The 16,836-nt window shown below is 37.6% G+C and overlaps 1 protein-coding gene, 1 long non-coding RNA gene and 1 pseudogene across 11 annotated transcripts in view; 2 read left to right on the forward strand and 1 right to left on the reverse strand.

The window, feature by feature from the left end:
- Positions 1-2,900, forward strand: part of TOX (thymocyte selection associated high mobility group box) — a 279,705-nt gene extending 276,805 nt beyond the window's left edge. For 5 of the 6 annotated variants that reach the window (XM_016120471.2, XM_016120472.2, XM_016120470.2 and 2 more), the window contains exon 9: positions 116-2,900. In XM_016120471.2, the coding sequence (XP_015975957.1) occupies positions 116-152 (37 nt within the window). In that variant the 3' untranslated portion in view covers positions 153-2,900. The remainder of the gene's footprint in view (positions 1-115) is intronic. The other variant, XM_016120466.2, reaches the window with a different exon arrangement.
- A 1,385-nt stretch (positions 2,901-4,285) lies between these two features.
- Positions 4,286-16,836, reverse strand: part of LOC107497974 — a 36,421-nt gene continuing 23,870 nt past the window's right edge. For 3 of the 5 annotated variants that reach the window (XR_004954599.1, XR_004954602.1, XR_004954601.1), the window contains one exon: positions 4,286-8,554. This is a non-coding gene — a long non-coding RNA (uncharacterized LOC107497974). The remainder of the gene's footprint in view (positions 8,555-16,836) is intronic. The other 2 variants (XR_004954600.1, XR_001593920.2) reach the window with 2 other exon arrangements.
- Positions 11,746-11,864, forward strand: LOC118612333 (annotated as a pseudogene).

Raw genomic sequence — 16,836 nt, forward strand, 5'->3', positions numbered from 1 at the left:
GGTTAACTAGTTGTGCACCTTATACCTCAAGCTATGACAAATAGACTTACATGTCTCGTGGTCACCTGTAGCCCACATCTTGTAACAGGACATTGTCTGTTTTCTCTTTATACAGGGGCATGCAGAGGGACAAAGCACTGTACCTTACCTGAAAATCTGAACACCTCTTCTTTCCACTGAGGAATTCAGGGAAGTCTTTTCACCGTGGATTGCTTTGTACAGTCAAGGCAGTTCTCCATTTTATTAGAAAATACAAGTTGCTAAGCACTTAGGACCATTTGAGCTTGTGGGTCACCCACTCTGGAAGAAATAGTCATGCTTCTTTATTATTTTTTTAATTCCTTATGGACATTGTTTTTCTTCTTCCCTGAAGGAAATTTGGACCATTCAGATTTTATGTTCGTTTTTTGCTGTGAAGTGCTGCGCTATAGTAACTGCCTTAGCAACTGTAGATGTCTCGGATAAAAGTCCTGGATTTTCCATTGGTTTTCATAATGGGTGTTTATATGAAACTACTAAAGACTTTTTAAATGGCTTGATGTAGCAGTCATAGCAAGTTTGTAAATAGCATCTATGTCACACTCTCCTAGAGTATAAAATGTGAATGTTTTTGTAGCTAAATTGTAATTTGAAACTGGCTCATTCCAGTTTATTGATTTCACAATAGGGGTTAAATTGGCAAACATTCATATTTTTACTTCATTTTTAAAACAACTGACTAATAGTTCTATATTTTCAAAATATTTGAAAAAAAAACATATTCCCAAATGATTTTAATTTAAAAACAAATTGGCTTTGTCTCATTGATCAGACAAAAAGAAACTAGTGTTGAGGGAAGCGCAAACATTTATTTTGTACTGCAGAAAAATTGCTTTTTTGTATCACTTTTTGTGTAATGGTTAGTAAATGTCATTTAAGTCCTTTTATGTATAAAACTGCCAAATGCTTACCTGGTATTTTATTAGATGCAAAAACAGATTGGAAACAGCTAAATTATAACCTTTACATATGGCTCTGTATTATTGTTTCTTCATACTGTGTCTGTATTTAATCTTTTTTTATGGAACCTGTTGCGCCTATTTATGAAATAATAAATATAGGTGTTTGTAAGTAAATTTGTTAGTATTTGAAAGAGGTTTCTTTGATGTTTTAACTTTTGCTGGCAAAAAAAAAAATTCACGCTTGGTGTGAATACTTTATTATTTAGTTTTTACAGTGACATGAATAAAGCCAAACCTACTTTTCATTTAGCACCAAATTATAGTAACCAATCTTTATTTCTACGTTTCTTTGGTTGATGCAAATGAAAAACTATGATATTTAATAACTTTCTTTCTTCGTACAATATAACAGAAAATTGCCCTAAAAGTCACACAAGCTCCAAGACTAAACAGACGGGTTCTCAATCTGAAAAAGATTGCTTCTTGGTTCTCAGCTGGTTTTAGTTAATTCTGTAAACTCTCCTCCAAACAATAATAATAATAATAAAGTCAAATTAACCAAAATTCCTCAAGCTGAATGTTTTTCACAAAATCCAGAAAACATTTAGGAATTAAACCAAGAGTGGGAAGAAGAAAAAGGGGAAGCATACTGTCAAGAATATATCTAAAAATGAAAAGTGAATAACCAGACAGCAAAAAAAAAAAAAAAAAAAAAAAAAAAAAAAAAAAGAAGAAGAAGAAGAAAGGGAAAGCATCCAAATTTGAAAGCTGCTGATAGAAATTGAGATTCTTGCTGTCTTTTGTGCCTCCGTAAGCTACTTCTCTTTCCAGAATTCCTGGGTCTTCCAAGAGAATTCTGAGAGTACCAGAGATTTGCTAGGGAACCAAAAGCATTGAGAATCTGGCTGAAGGTTTGCATAGCTTTTACATCAAAAAGAGCTAGGAAATGACTCCCTTACAGGGGCTGGTAGCAAGAAAGCTAGTCTGGTTGGAAATCAAGAGAATGGCTGATGTCTCTTTCATGGAATGTGTGAAATAAACTTAGCAATTTAACTAAATACAAATATATGCATTGTGTAATCCAGTCAGAATTAAAAAGACAAAAGGTATGCTTGCTTTGGAATGATTTTAGGCATTGTACAACCTTGAATCACTTGAGCATGTAATAACTAATAAATAATGCAGATCCAATGTGATTATTAAAATGACTGTAGCTGAGAGCTCTAATTTTCCTGTCTTGAAACTGTATAAGAACTCATGTGATTAAGTTCACAGTTTATTGTTTGTCTGTTTAGTATTTCAGAAATATACCAGCACTACTAATTACCTAATGTCTTTTATTTATTATATTATGATAAAGTAGAATTTTCACTTGCATTCAGTCTAAACTGAGAAGATAATTACTGGGATGAGAACAACCAGCTTCGACTTTGACAGGCAGTTTGTACAGAAAGTACAATGCTGTTTACAGCTTCTCTAGAGCAGGTGTGCAACCAGGGTAGAGTGTTGAAACTCGATACCAAAAACAGTACAAAACAAATGTAAATAAAAGAAAATACATCATAAATAAAAATTCTTACGACGCGTGACCGTATTCTATTTGGATATCCATCCGTTTCTAAAGGGCAGACCCAGTCAGATGGCAGAAGCGATCAGGCACGGTAGGGATGAACGGCTGGCATGGCCACAGCTGTTCTTTTCTGAAACAGCGAGGACGCCCTCTCACCGATCTCTAAGACAGCGAGGTGCTGCCGGAGAAACCCCCCCATCTTTAAAAGGGGAGCCAGAATTCGGCCCGGGCACAGTAGCATGTAGCTCTTAACCCAGAGGAAGAGAAATGGCGTACCCCGCCCTAGCACCCGCAGGATTCCACGCCTCAAATCAGGTCATTCCGGGTGGTTTGGCATAATGTTAAATAAAAAATATCTTTACCAATTCACCAAAATCAAAACTAGAACTAATTCAATATCTATCTATCGATAGATAGATAGATAGATAGATAGATAGATAGATAGATAGATAGATAGATAGATATATCTCCAGGACAATGAGTAGGAGAGGGTTGAGTTGTGTCTCTAGCATATACAAGAAAGAATAATCCAGAACCCCAATTCCCATCAAATATGAATGAGTTGGCATTGGAAAATTGCCAAGTAATGACTTCCAGTTAATCAAGTCGCTGAACAGAGCTGAGGATAAAGTTGGTGTCTGTGATTGTTTTTGCCTGTTGCCTTAATGGTGTGTCCTGGCTCAGGGTCATTAGTAATAAATATTTTTAATTTATGAATTCAAAATTTAAAATAAGCACACCAACAGCCCATTTTCTTTTTCCATGGGCCTTTTGCAAAGAGTTGTCCACTCATTTGAAAGGTAATTCTACCGAGCCATAAGAAATTGCCCATATGTGGCAATGCCAATATGTGCCAGTATGTACAAAAACGGCTATTTCATATAGTTCTACCTAATATGTTTGGGTACCAGAGACACTAGGATTCTGACTACAACTATAGATATAATTTCAAATGGAGTTTCTCACAAGTTCTGGAAGGACTCAAAGTAGCGATCAGTTGTTTGTTTGCTTACAGGGTGCCCCACTTCAAACCAGTCCCAGACAGTTACATTAAATTAAACAAAGAATATTTTAAAGTACCAGATTCCAGTAAATCCCAATAAACATCCTTATTTCTTTGTTATAGCAAACGTTTTATGTGGAAATCTGGCATAAATAGGTTATCTGCTGGGACATGAAAGAGTTTGTTACACACAGATATTCTCTTAATGTTCATTTGCTGAGGGGGGTTGATCTGTTTATTCTTACTCCGTTTATAACTCTCATTTTAAGGTAATCATAAAAACACAGAGACATTCTTCTCTTTTATTAATGTTGAATATTGAAATAGTGGCAAGCAAGGTACAGAATTCACAACCTAAATTTAATCCCAAATACTTACAACACTGAGTCACCTAATGGATGAATTCATGTGAGTCACCCAACAGTACCAACTCTGTTTCCCTAGAATAGAATAATTTCTCTACCACCAAAACAACTTGAAATGTCATGGCACATAGTAGGTTTACAATAAATGCAATGATATGTAGAAAGGTCAATGAAACATCACAAATTATCCTCAGTGAGAACTGTGTGATGTTTCCTTGATAATTTAAAACCTCTTTTCATATAAAAGGAAATTAAACATTGCAGGCGAGCAAGCATTAGGAGGCGAAGAAGAATGGAAAATTTTTATTAAGAAATATAAAGTTACAAAAAGATCAAAAAAAAAAGAATTTCAGAATGAGTTGTGCCCTATTTTTTGTTTTCTTTTTTTTTCTTTCTTTTTTTTTTTTTTTTGGTCTACAAGATCGAACAAGAGTTTCGAGTTCACAAGTAAAAGATGAAATACACACTAGTCACATCAAGAAAATAAGAAGCCAAGGAGGGAAAAGGTGCTAGACAAGTAGGAGTGTTGAGAGCCAGAGAGAAATTCCAGGAGACAAGTTTAAGGAATGCTAAATTAAAACACTGATGAGCAGGATGCTGCTTTTTAAAATCTGGTTACCAAGTGTTAATATGACTTGGTGAAATAAAATAAATAAAAGAGCGTATTTCTTGGACTCTATCTGAATTACACCAGGATAAGGAGGCATGGTCCTTTTTTTTTAAGATTCTCAAAGGAGATTTCCCTAGGATGATTTGAAACCAGGTCCCAGCATAAAAGAACCTTCCCTAACAGAAAAGTTTCTGCATCTGCACATGACTACTGTTTGTGAGAGGGAGGGGTAACTTCTGAACCAACGTACACACAATCCGCAATCCACGTGTACGCAGAATTAGACTTTGCTTTCTCATTTCTTGCTTAGTCAACATCTCATCATTTGTATCCAGAACCAGATGACACTGTAGAAGGAAAGAAGAAGCGAAGATAAAGTTCTGGTTCCTTATCAGGAGGCACCTGAGAGCACGGACGTGTCACACTCCAGCCTGGTCAGAGTCGTGCCTTATTAAGGGAACCCACCAGCACTGTCGCCATGTCACATTTTATTAACAGCTTGCTAGCAAAGACGGTTGAAAGTGAAATTTCTTTCACACTGACATGAGGCCAGAAAAACATAATAATAATGACTGGAAAAGAAAATGGAAAGACTTACAATTCTACAGAAAAAAAAATAAAAAAAAAATTCTAAAGAAAGACTATGAACCAAACTATAGTATTTTAAAAGCTGCATCTTCCGTGTTTGACAATTGTGTGTTTACAATAAGCCTAAACATAATTGCTCTGATGGGCTGTCAGGGAAAAGATTAATTTGGCAAAGATTAGTATTGACTTGCTGTTTATTAAGGCTTTTAAACAGCTGTATCTGGCAGCATTCCTGTAAGTGCCTGTCATATCTGAAAATCAGCCTTACACCCTGGTGCTCGCCAGCTGTTACTAAACAATCTTCTACCACTTTGAATGTCTTTCTCCAGGCCAAACAGCAAGAGCAAACTATTGCCAAATGAGCCTTTTGCTCCTCCTGTCACTTTTTTTTTTAAGTGGGGGTGGGGAGCTTCTGAATGCTGAAATGTCAGCTCGTGGCTGATGGCTTAGCTGATAAGAGGTGCCGGAAGTCAGTAGGTGGTTTGGGTGCTAGATGAATACACTCCCCACATAGAGAGTGGTAGTGCTGTTAGTCACCTCACACAGACACAAAACCACAGCTTGCAACTGTTGTAAGGCAAAAGGTTTTAAAGACAGTTAGAAAGTGGCGATCAAAGGTTTAGAGCCAGCAGATTTCCAAAACGAATGTTTTGTTTCCTCAACCTGGCACTTGCCCTACTGGCCGTAATGCTGAGGAAAGACCCTGCAGTGGATTGCTGATGAGAAGTTCAGTAGCGGCCATTAATTTTGATCGTATGAACCGAGCTTTCTCCCTGGAACGCTGAGAGATGACATACCGCTTGGTGAAACGTGCACCTCACATTTTGATTCAGTGGAAACCTGTAGAATACGACGGGTTTGGATGTTTTGAGGTCTGTAAGAGAAAAGGCGGATTGAGGGTGGTACTGGAATAAGGCCCAGGAGTTTCACATCTAAGTATAGTCATAAAGGCAATGGAAAGAATAACATTCCAGGGCAGTTAAACATCAAGCCACAAAGGTCCCCGTGTAATGGTGAAAGGAACGGGAGTCTTTCCAACATGACTGCCTTCTGAGGACTAACCTCGACCTTTCCCAGGTGCATCGGGGTGGAGTAAGTCATTAGAGCAAAAGGACATTGTCATCTCTTAACATTTTTATCACTGACACTTTCCATTACACTGAGGGGCAGTGGGGGGTCGGCCTAGTACCTAAGCTTTCCGGATAGACGGGTGGACATTTAAGACGGGCGCCTGTCAATGTTTTACCTCCAGATAGCTTTGTTTTGAAGTCCTCGATGTTGACTCAGTCTGATGCTCGACATGCGAATCGAGATCAAATCCTGTCGAATTCTAAGACTTAGATAAACCAATCATATGACTCAGCCCTGAGAGCATGCCATTCCTCTCTGGACATCTGAGAACTCAAACCATATTATTTTCCACATATGATGATGGTGGGTGAAAGGTACATGAGAAATAATACTGATTCAGCTTACAGGTAGAGAAATGCAGTGACTTGCTATTGGGTGTTTCACTGAGCCCCACTGAATCCCACTGAAACCCACTGACCTGGGTTTGCCACTCAGAGCTTTAATTGCTGGTCCTGCTGATGTTCCGGCTATGGACAAAGGAAGATCAAGAGAGAACACAATTCACTTAGAAAATTACCTATGACCATAAGTCACAGAGTGCTCTAAAATAGTCCTAGACTTACAAGTCCTCTGGTCATGTTGTGGGACAAAGGCTACCACTGCAGAGGCTACCCTGAAAAATCAGGCCTAGCGCTGGACTGGAAAGAAACGCATCCTCTCTCTTTGCTCCAGTGGTAGGTACCTTAACCTTACTCAAAAGGGCTCCATCACTAGAGTCAAAGCATACCTGTTGCTAATTAAATCAAATTCAGTGAACATGGCATCAACCTTTTATTCTAAAAAACTTAATATTAGTTTTAATAGAATCCACAAAGACCAGAATATGGGCAGGGGGATTACTTATGGCTGTTCTTACCATGTTTTACAAGAGAACATTTGGCAAAAAGCTTTCTCTTAATAGCCTGTAACTCTTCAATTATTCAAATGAGTAAACTGAGGGTGAGAGGTGATGATGTAAACAAATTTGAAGATTAAATCTAATAAAGCCGATAAACTAAGAGAGGGATCTCAATGATTCCATGTGGACCCTACTGTAGTTATGTAAGAATCAAAGAGAACAATGAATGAAAGGGAGCCATGCCACGGCCCGTGGCCTGTGGATAAAGTCCTTCCAGAAATTAAGCGTATTGGTATGATGCTCAAACACGTAGAAATGTACCATATGAAAATAGCTCGCATCAATAATCATTGCTAGATTTTTCTTTGATCTAGTTTTACCCAGTTTCCCAAGCCTGAGGAAACCCCACGGAATCCATCTCTCTGTAAATTATCACCAATTCTGTGGAGCATTTTGTAATTGCTTTTGGTTTGTTTATAAAGGTGGACCCACAGAAATCTAAATCTGGTCTTGGTGAGAGTTTTATACAAGAAGAAAAAAAGATTGGTATATCTAAATGAAACTGCAATTTCCGGGGAATATTACAAAATATACATTTCTACAAAGCCATACTAGCTGTTGAGTTGGGTCATTTTTAACACCTGGTTTCAAGATGTGGTTTCGGCAGGCCAACATAACAGAAGTGATAGTCCTTTGCAACACTAAGTCCCCTGGTGGTTGTTTTGGATTGGGTTCTGTCTCTCCTTCTCCCCGCCACTCCCCAGCCCAACCTTTCTTTTCTTACAGGACAAAGAATCTGCTACTTCTGCTACTTTAACCTATCAATTTCTTGAAATGATTCTGGTCTTGCATTCCTAAAACATTTCACCTTCAACACATAGACAGCTGGGGAGCCAGATTGCCTGCAGCCAGCACAGGTTGGCCTCCATTGTCACTTCGCTGATCACTTTGTTAATTCTCAGATAAATGGAGAGAAACCCTGTTTTCTCTCCTCCCCCTCTTCTTTCTAATGCAGAGCAATCAGAAGCCTCTAAGGACTTTTCTATATGACTTCCCATTTCACACCACAGATGGTTTAGATAAAAACTATGAGTTTCATTTATTCAAACAGCTTCATTTCACCAAAATGAGCCTATTTTTAGCATTTTGCCTAAAGGTTTGTTTTCCCATCTTTGTAGATGTAAAGGAGTTTTGCTGATGTTTCAGGCTTTAATCATCATTATCCCTGCCACCCAAAAATGTTTTGGACTCGAGTGAAGTTGATGAGTCCCTTAAAAGGGAATTTACTTTTTTAAAAGTGGCAATAGAATTGCTTTACAAATTTGATTTACGTATCTTTTCTTACAAATTTTGAGTGTTTGCGTTCTTCCATGAGGTAGTTTCTATCATTTCGATTTCAGCATAAGCACTGTTTGTGCCTGCCAAACATAATGATGCCAGCTTTTTATCTTGGTTTTTATCTTGAGGTCATTACTTTGGAGAATATTTCATTTGGACAACACACCATACTGGAAAAAAAAAAAAAAAAGAACTCTTCAGAATACATATTCAAAGAGAGAAACTGCAAATAAGCAAGTTCAAAACTTTACCCACTTGGGTTGTTGTGCAGAGTCAACAGAAACTCACTGCTGGATGTTACCTTATGTTCAGTTCCAGGGTTAAGACAAAATTTTTTTAAAATTGTCTTCTGTTACTTAAGGATTAAAATGGCAGATGGAAATATATAATCATTTACTTTAGTAACTCATAACAAGAACTATACAGTGGTATGAGAACTTGACTGATTTTTCAAAACATAGCTGTTGTAAACTAACCAACTTGTCTTCCAACATCAATGTCCTTCTCCCATCTCCCTTACCTCCATGGGAATATTTCTGACTTTGCTTTCCCTGCAGGTATCACGTATACCTGTGGGCCCAAGGCCAGGAAGATGAGAAGATTCACTACTCTCCTTATTTCCCCTTCAGTTACTCAGTAGCCCTCAAGACCTCCCATTCCTTCAGAGATGTTAAAGGTACAAATTATTGATATTTTATATCAAGCAAGAGCATATCACCACCTAAGCCTGACTTTCTTATCCACTAGGTTTCAATTAATCCTTTAATTTCTTCTTTATCCAGATCTATGCATAAGCACATATCCCCAATATAATGGACACGAAGTCGCCTTCACCAGCTCCCCACTGTTGTAGACGGTGTGCCTACTTGCATGAACCTGAGAGTGGTGTAATGGAATTATAAATTAAAGCTGTATTTCTCAAACCTTAGTGCATTAAAAATAGATTCCTCAGCTCCATTCCCAAATAATCGGATTTAGTTGGTCTAGAGCAATACCCTAGTACCAGCATTTTTATAGTCATCGCAAAAGATTTTGATGCAGGTGTCTGCAGACCAGTCTTATAAGGGGAGGTCAAGTCAATCTCATCATTTACTTCGAAGATGCTGAGATTTTCAGTTGCCATTACCAACGATTAAAACCGACTTAAAGAATCAGCTTCTGAAAACGAAAGCACACCCAACTAACGTCTCTAAATTATCTAATTAAAGCTCTTGAACAGTCTTACACAGCAAGAACCTTAGGGACAGGTAGGCCAAGGCTGTCCAGGGCTCAACGATGCTGTCTTTCCCATCATACTGAGAGCGTAGGCATTCATTCCCATCCTTGTTGCCTTGTTTAGTATTCTAGGAAGGAAGAGGGCTAGAGAACTGAGAGGAAAGATGAAAAAAGAGCCATGGCTATCCAAAAACCAAAAACCTCCCCAGAAATCCCCAACAGATTTCCACTTCTGTCTCATTGGCCAGAACTATCTCACATGATCATCCCTAGATACTCATTGCCCCTTGAATAAAATCGGAGTTCTATTGGTAAGGAAGACAGGGAGAAGAGATAATTGCAATAAAATCAGCAGTGTCCACCACACCAATTGCCATTCATTCAACTGAAGCTTTTTCTGCTTCACCACTGCTGAGTTTGCTCTTTAAAAATACCTGCAATAATGCCCTGATTGTCAATTCCACATGCCTTATATTCTGCATTCATCTTTTTTGATTTTACTGCTGCTTTTGCAATATTAAAACCTTCCCCCAAACTTCTGCACTTTGTCTTACCTCTCCTAAATACTACACCATAGTTCCTTCCATTGACCACAGGCAGACAACTCTATCTGGTTTCTTACAAGCACTTAACATTAAAGGTTACCTAAACCAAACTCATGACTTTCCAATAAAGGTTTTCACAAAGAGAAGATGTCCAAATTAGTCCCACAGGCTAGGATTCTTCTTATCTTTAACTTTTCCTTCTTTTCATCCCACACAAAGACAAGACCATCTTTATGTTTGACAATGGTAAGTCCTGAGTGATTCTCAAATTTCCTGGATCACTGTCTGTCCATTTTTCCCCAACCTAGTTCAGTCCCTCTGCATTCTCTTCCTGGAACACCACCCTAGTGACCTAAGTGGTCTCAAAGTTTACAGACAGCTGTTAGTTTCTTTTTTAAAGCCCAGATTTAATAATATAAAGCCTTCGCTTTTTAAATTCCCATGGCTACCCCATTGATCACATATTAAAATTTAAATAGCTGAGCCTGATAACTATAACCAACCACACAAAATCTGCCACCAATCCACCTTACTTGCTGCTGCTCTCAATTTTCCTTTCAAGATTCTAAAATCTGGCTGCCAAATTCCTTGCTAATTCCAACTACGCTAGACTGCCAGTCCCTGGACCTTGCAATTATTCTTTTTGCTGCTATCTCTTTAATGAAGACTTCTCAATAAAATTAACGTTCCTTTCCATATATTTCCTCAGCACTCTGTCCTACTCTTGGAGCAAAGTTTTGAAAATATTGTACATATTTGTTTAAGTGTTCATTTCCCTGAATAGATTAAGGGTTCCTTAAATCTTATTCATCTTTGTGATCACTGCAGTGCCTAGTACAGTGACAGGCAAACATATGCAATAAATGATTGTCGAATGAATGAATAAATGAATGAATGCATAAATAATGCATTGTATTGTTTAAGACAGGAAGTTTACAAGCACATGATGATTCCCTAGACCAAGAGATATAGCAGAGCAAATTATCATCCTATGGGAGTCTTTTCCAAAAAGTAACAGAGAAACAAAAATTCCTTCTATAATCATAATCACTTTCCAGGAGGCTGGGTCCTATGAAAAGAGAGGGCTTTGTTTGGCTGGTTTTGTCCTGAAGAATGCCATAATGGAATTTTGTATGCGAAGATGAACCAGGAATTGAGTTTAGGTGCAAGGGCTAGAAAGAGCTGGATTGCTCAACCAAAAACAAAATGCAGATAATTTTCGGTAACAGGATATTTCATACAAAAAGGAGTGAGGAGGAAGAATTAATAAGAAAGAAATCATGGAATCAGTAAGTAACATGAGCCTAGGAGTTCTGGGAGAGGTAAAGTGGCTGATGACTTTTAGGTATATCCCCTAAGGAAAGTCTCACACAAGTTTTCAAAAAAAATAAAAGGAATGTTTATTGCATCTTATGTGTGATAGCTAAGACCTAAATGTTTATTAGCAGGAATATATATGTGTGTGTGTGTGTGTGTGTGTGTGTATACATATATACATATATAGTGAAATATTCACACAATGGAATACTATACATTTGCTAAGGAATGAGCTAGGTTACATGGATTAATGTTGAATTAAAAAAAAAAAAAAAAAAAAACAAGTCTACGGCCATGCCACCCTGAACAAGCCTGATTCCATCTGATCTCAGAAGCTACACAGGGTCAAACCCGGTTAGTACTTGGATGAGAGACCACCTAGGAAGACCAGGTGTTGTAGGGGTAAAAAATTAAAAAATAAGGGATTGTAAACTGATAAGGTCCTTGCAAACTGTGATGTCAACCAAGGGTTGCCTCGCCTATAAAAGTTAAAAAAAAAAGTTAAAGAATGTTAATACAATTTGATATCAATTATGTAAAGTTAAATTATGTAACATAGAATATTATCGTCTATACTGAGTCTGGCTACATATACAGGCATACCTCATTTTATTGCACTTTGCTTTATTATACTTTGCAGATATTGCGTTTTTTGTTTTTTTTTTTTTTTTTTTACAAATTTAAGACTTATGACAACCCTGCATCAAGCAAATCTGTTGGCACCATTTTTCAACAGCATTTGCTCATTTCATGTCTCTCTGTCACATTTTGGTAATTCTCACAATATTTCGAACTTTTTCATTATTACTACATTTGTTATGGTGGCTTGTGACCGTGATCTTTGATGTTACTATTGTAATTGTTTTGAGGCATTGCGAAGTGTGCCCACATAAGATGACAAACTTAATCAATAAATGTATGTATTCTGACAGCTCCACTGACCAGCAATCACCCCATCTCTTTCCCCTCTCCTCCCGCCTCCCTGTTCTGTGAGACACAACAATATCAAAATTAGGCCAGTTGGTAACCCTACAATGGTGTCTAAGTGTTCAAGCAAAAAGAAGAGTCACACGTCTCTCACCTTAAATCAAAAACTAGAAATGATTAAGCTTAGAGAAGAAGGCATGTCAAAAGCTGAGATGGGCCAAAAGCTAGGCCTCTTTTACCAAAAAATTAGCCTGGTTGTGAATGCAAAAGAAACATTTCTGAAGGAAATTAAAAGTGTTACTCCAGTGAACACACAAATGATAAGAAAGTAAAACAGCCTTATTGCTGATATAAAGAAAGTTTTAGTGGTCTGGATAGATCAAACCAGCCATAGCATTCCCTTAAGCCAAAGTCCAATCCAGAGAAAGATTCTAACGTCCTTCAATTCTGTGAAGGCTGAGAGAGGTCGGGAAGTTGCAGAAGAAAAGTTTGGAGCTAACAGAGTTTGCTTCATGAGGTTTAAGAAAATAAGACATCTCCATCACATAAAAGTGTGAGATTAAGCAGCAAGGGCTGATGTAGAAGCCGTAGCAAATTATCTGGAAGATCTGGCTAAGATAATTAATGAAGGCAGCTAAGTAATAGATTTTCAATGTAGGTGAAACAATCTTCTATATAAGACCTAGCAAAAAGAATACGGCACAATGTAAAGATTCACTGAGTCTAGATGGTGAGTATATTGGCCTTCATTATATTATTAGCTATCTGTGCCTGTATATTTTAAATACTTCAAAATCTGAATTTTCTCAGTTTTAATACAAAACACTAGATAATTTAAGGACATTTAAGTTCAGAAACATTAAGTCTGAAATCGTCTGCATTTTGAAATTAAACACTTTGCTCTCCCCTAATCCCTACTCCCACTAACATTCCCCCACAACTTCAGAAAAAATTTCCTATACATACCAGAAGTTATATGCATAATTTTTGTGGATATTATGGGAGGCTGTTGAGATAAGATCCATCCATTCATTAGCATAATCATGCTAAGCGAAATAAGTCAGAGTATATTGAAAACCATATTATTTCACTCATATGTGAGATATAAAACTGAAAGCAGCAAACAAACCTGACGAACAGACACTCGTGGACACAGACAGTGGATTAGTGGTTATCAGAGGGAAGCGGGAGAGGAGGGAGGTAGGTAGTGGTAAAATGGGTCAAATATTTGGTGATGGAAAGAAATCTAGCTTTGGGTGGTGAACACACAATGCAATATATATATGTGACATTGCTGAATTGTACACTTGAAACTTGTTTGATTTCATTAATCAATGCCACCCTAATGATTTTAATTTAAAAAAAAAAAACAGGTGAATAAAAAAATGAGACAAATCTTCAATGCCAACTAAGTGCGATATATACATACTGACCCCCTTCCTGAGTTTTTTCCAAAGCCCAAGGTTGGGACCAGAGAACAGAGGACATAGAATGAAGTGAAGTACATGAATTAGGTGATAATGTCTATTTCACACATTATCTAGTAATTGGTTAAGAGCTGGGGGTTTTATGGTTTGTTTTGAAGCCCTATCAAAATGTTTCTCTTGAAGTATGCTTATCAAACTGAATTCATCCAAGAAGCCACATCAAAGTGGCAAGTGCCCACTTTTTCTGGGTGCCTGGAAGGATGGTCGGGGGGAGAAAGAAAAATTGCAGGGAGTCTTGAATGAACCACTGAAGACAAGGAATTGGTAAAACTGGGATGGGGGGGGATAATGGTTACTGACATATTTTAGATCATCACAGACCTAATTGTGATAAGAAATCTCCCAAAGATAATTTTTACTTCTATATTGAGCTTAACTTAAGACTTCTCCACCTTCTCCCAAAGTTGCCAGGTAAGTAATTTAAGGGAAAAATAGAAACAGTTCATTGATTCTTTTCCTTCCTTCCTTCCTTCCTTCCTTCCTTCCTTCCTTCCTTCCTTCGTCCTTCCTTCCTTCCTTCTTCCTTCCTTCCTTCCTTCCTTCCTTCCTTCCTTCCTTCCTTCCTTCCTTCCTTCTTTTCTTCCTTCCTTTATTATTTTTTTTGCCTTTCTAATGCTTTTTATTCTTAATCGAATCATTTATTTAATGGAGAATTCTATGTTCCCCATTAAATTTCCTGTACAGTTGTACAGAAAAATGTTATTTACAAACCAAAATAATATTATTTGTTTTTATTGAAGACCAGAATTTTATGTTCATTTCTGTGTCTCAGAAATGAGATGACTAGCTAGCATTTTGGGAGGATGTTCCTGCCTTTGGCTTTTACTTTTGATGTATTTGTTAGTTTTTAAATTGAGAACTTTCTAATTCTCTTATTTAAGTATGTATTTTAATTTAAAAAAATGAAAGCTCAAAAGAGACTTTGCTGTTTTCACATACATAAGAGACTCCAGTTTCTCCCACCCCTCTCTCTCTCTCTCTCTCTCTCTCTCTCTCTCTCTCTCTCTCTCTCCTCTCTCACCCCAGCAGGTAAAAAAGTCACTTAGAAAAATATATAAATCTCTCTTTTCTCCTTCAACTATGTCATGGAGGAACTATGAAAAAGCATGATTTTAGATTTTTTTGGAAATTAATGTCGCTTTGAGAATACTCAAATTCTTCCAAATTAAATTATAAACAGAAAGCTTTTCCATTAATGGGAGGTGAGAGAAATGCCATTTTTAATAAAATCATAAAATGATGATAACTGCTACAATAAGCCTGATCTCTTTTAGGTGATGTCTAAGAGAGGGTGTCATAATTCCTACTATAAGAAGATTTCTCAATATTGAGCCAATCAGTTGCTTTGAAGTATGAGTCATATTAAACTAATATAAAATATTTTTCTGAAGTCATATCCAATCATTGCTCTTATAACTATCAAACTGAAGAGGTTTGATAACACTTGGTGTTACTTGAGGGTAGGGACTTTTTGAGATGTTTATCTAGAGCTTCTAGAGTTATGATCTTGCCAAGGGACAGACCAGTGCAGGACATATCTGACGACGATGCAGTTCTCACTTGTAAGACACTCTCCAAATGCCAACCTCACACCTAAAGTCACCGTCAAGAGAGTGCCAACAGCCTCACACCGGAAAAGCTATATGAGCTCTTCACTGGGAGCTTATTCACAGTGTTATTTCCTGGGAAAACACCATGCATTTTATCGGTCAGAGGGTTGAAGACTTTCAGAATCTAAACTACTAATCCACTCGCCAGACAGTATAGCTCAGTTATAAAAATCAGTATGGGTCCCAGTAAACTGAGTCTAAAAAAAGAATACAGAAGGCCTCCCAAACCTAATAAAAATTTATATCTCTCTGCCTTACGTCAATGTTTCCTTTGGGCCAGATTTCTATACATTTGAGAAGAACCCCTTAGTGAAAATACAGTAGATGCCATTTGCTCTTGGCCTGGGCTGTGGAAGAAGATAGAAGATTATGGGCAAAGCCAAGGACACTGATCAATGTGAAAGGGACTATTCCAGATTATATAGGTCACATGCATTTGCCAAGCTATAACTTTCAAAGATCATTTGCAAGTCATTAGAGGAATCATGTGAGATTTGGTGTCAAGAGGCTGTACTCAAAATCCGGATCAGTTTTTAAAACTGAAAGCAACAAACAAGACAAACAAACAAAGACTCACAACACAGACAACAGTTTGGTGGCTACCAGTGGGAAAGGGGGGAGGTAGGGAGGTAGAAAAGGGTAAAGGGGGTCAAACATATGGTGACAAAAGAAAATTTGACTTTGGGTGTTGAGCACACAATGCCATATACGGATAATGTATTATAGAATTTTACACTTGAAACTTATAAATTTTATTAACCAATGTCACTCCAATAAATTAAAAAATTTTTAAAGCCAAAAATGTGTGGGAATGAAAAAGGGTTGCTGTTAACACTCACACTAGAAAAACAGATTAAACAGGGACTACGTTGAACAATAAAGCACATGCAAGCACCTTATTCCTAAGCCACACAGACCATGGGCAAGTCGGTTTACCTCACAGAACCTCTGTTTCCTCATCCATAAAATCAGAGTGAAAGAATTCCAACATCTCAGGGGTTAATAGTACTATACAGACTTAGGGTGCTGTATATGTGAATTATATTTGGAAAAGTGTCACTCAGTAGAAGGATCTAGCCAACCCTGGAACAGTTTGCAGACCTCCAGTTTTTACCTCACAAAACAACATCTATCTCAACCCTCCAAAACTTGGCAGTGCTCTGCAGCCAAGGTCTCAGAGCCAAGACTCCTCAGTGAGGTGTGTGTTTCTCTGGTTTAAGAACACATTTCACTGTCCAAGTTCCACAGAGTGATCACAAACTGCTCTTAGAGGGAGAATGCTTTCTTTGTCATCATATGGCTACAGACTCTCAGGCAGCTAGAAGCTGAGAACTCTGTGGTCCTTAAGGCC

The sequence above is a fragment of the Rousettus aegyptiacus genome, unplaced genomic scaffold, assembly GCF_014176215.1.
Source record: "Rousettus aegyptiacus isolate mRouAeg1 unplaced genomic scaffold, mRouAeg1.p scaffold_m13_p_15, whole genome shotgun sequence".
NCBI classification, from domain to species: Eukaryota; Metazoa; Chordata; class Mammalia; order Chiroptera; family Pteropodidae; genus Rousettus; species Rousettus aegyptiacus.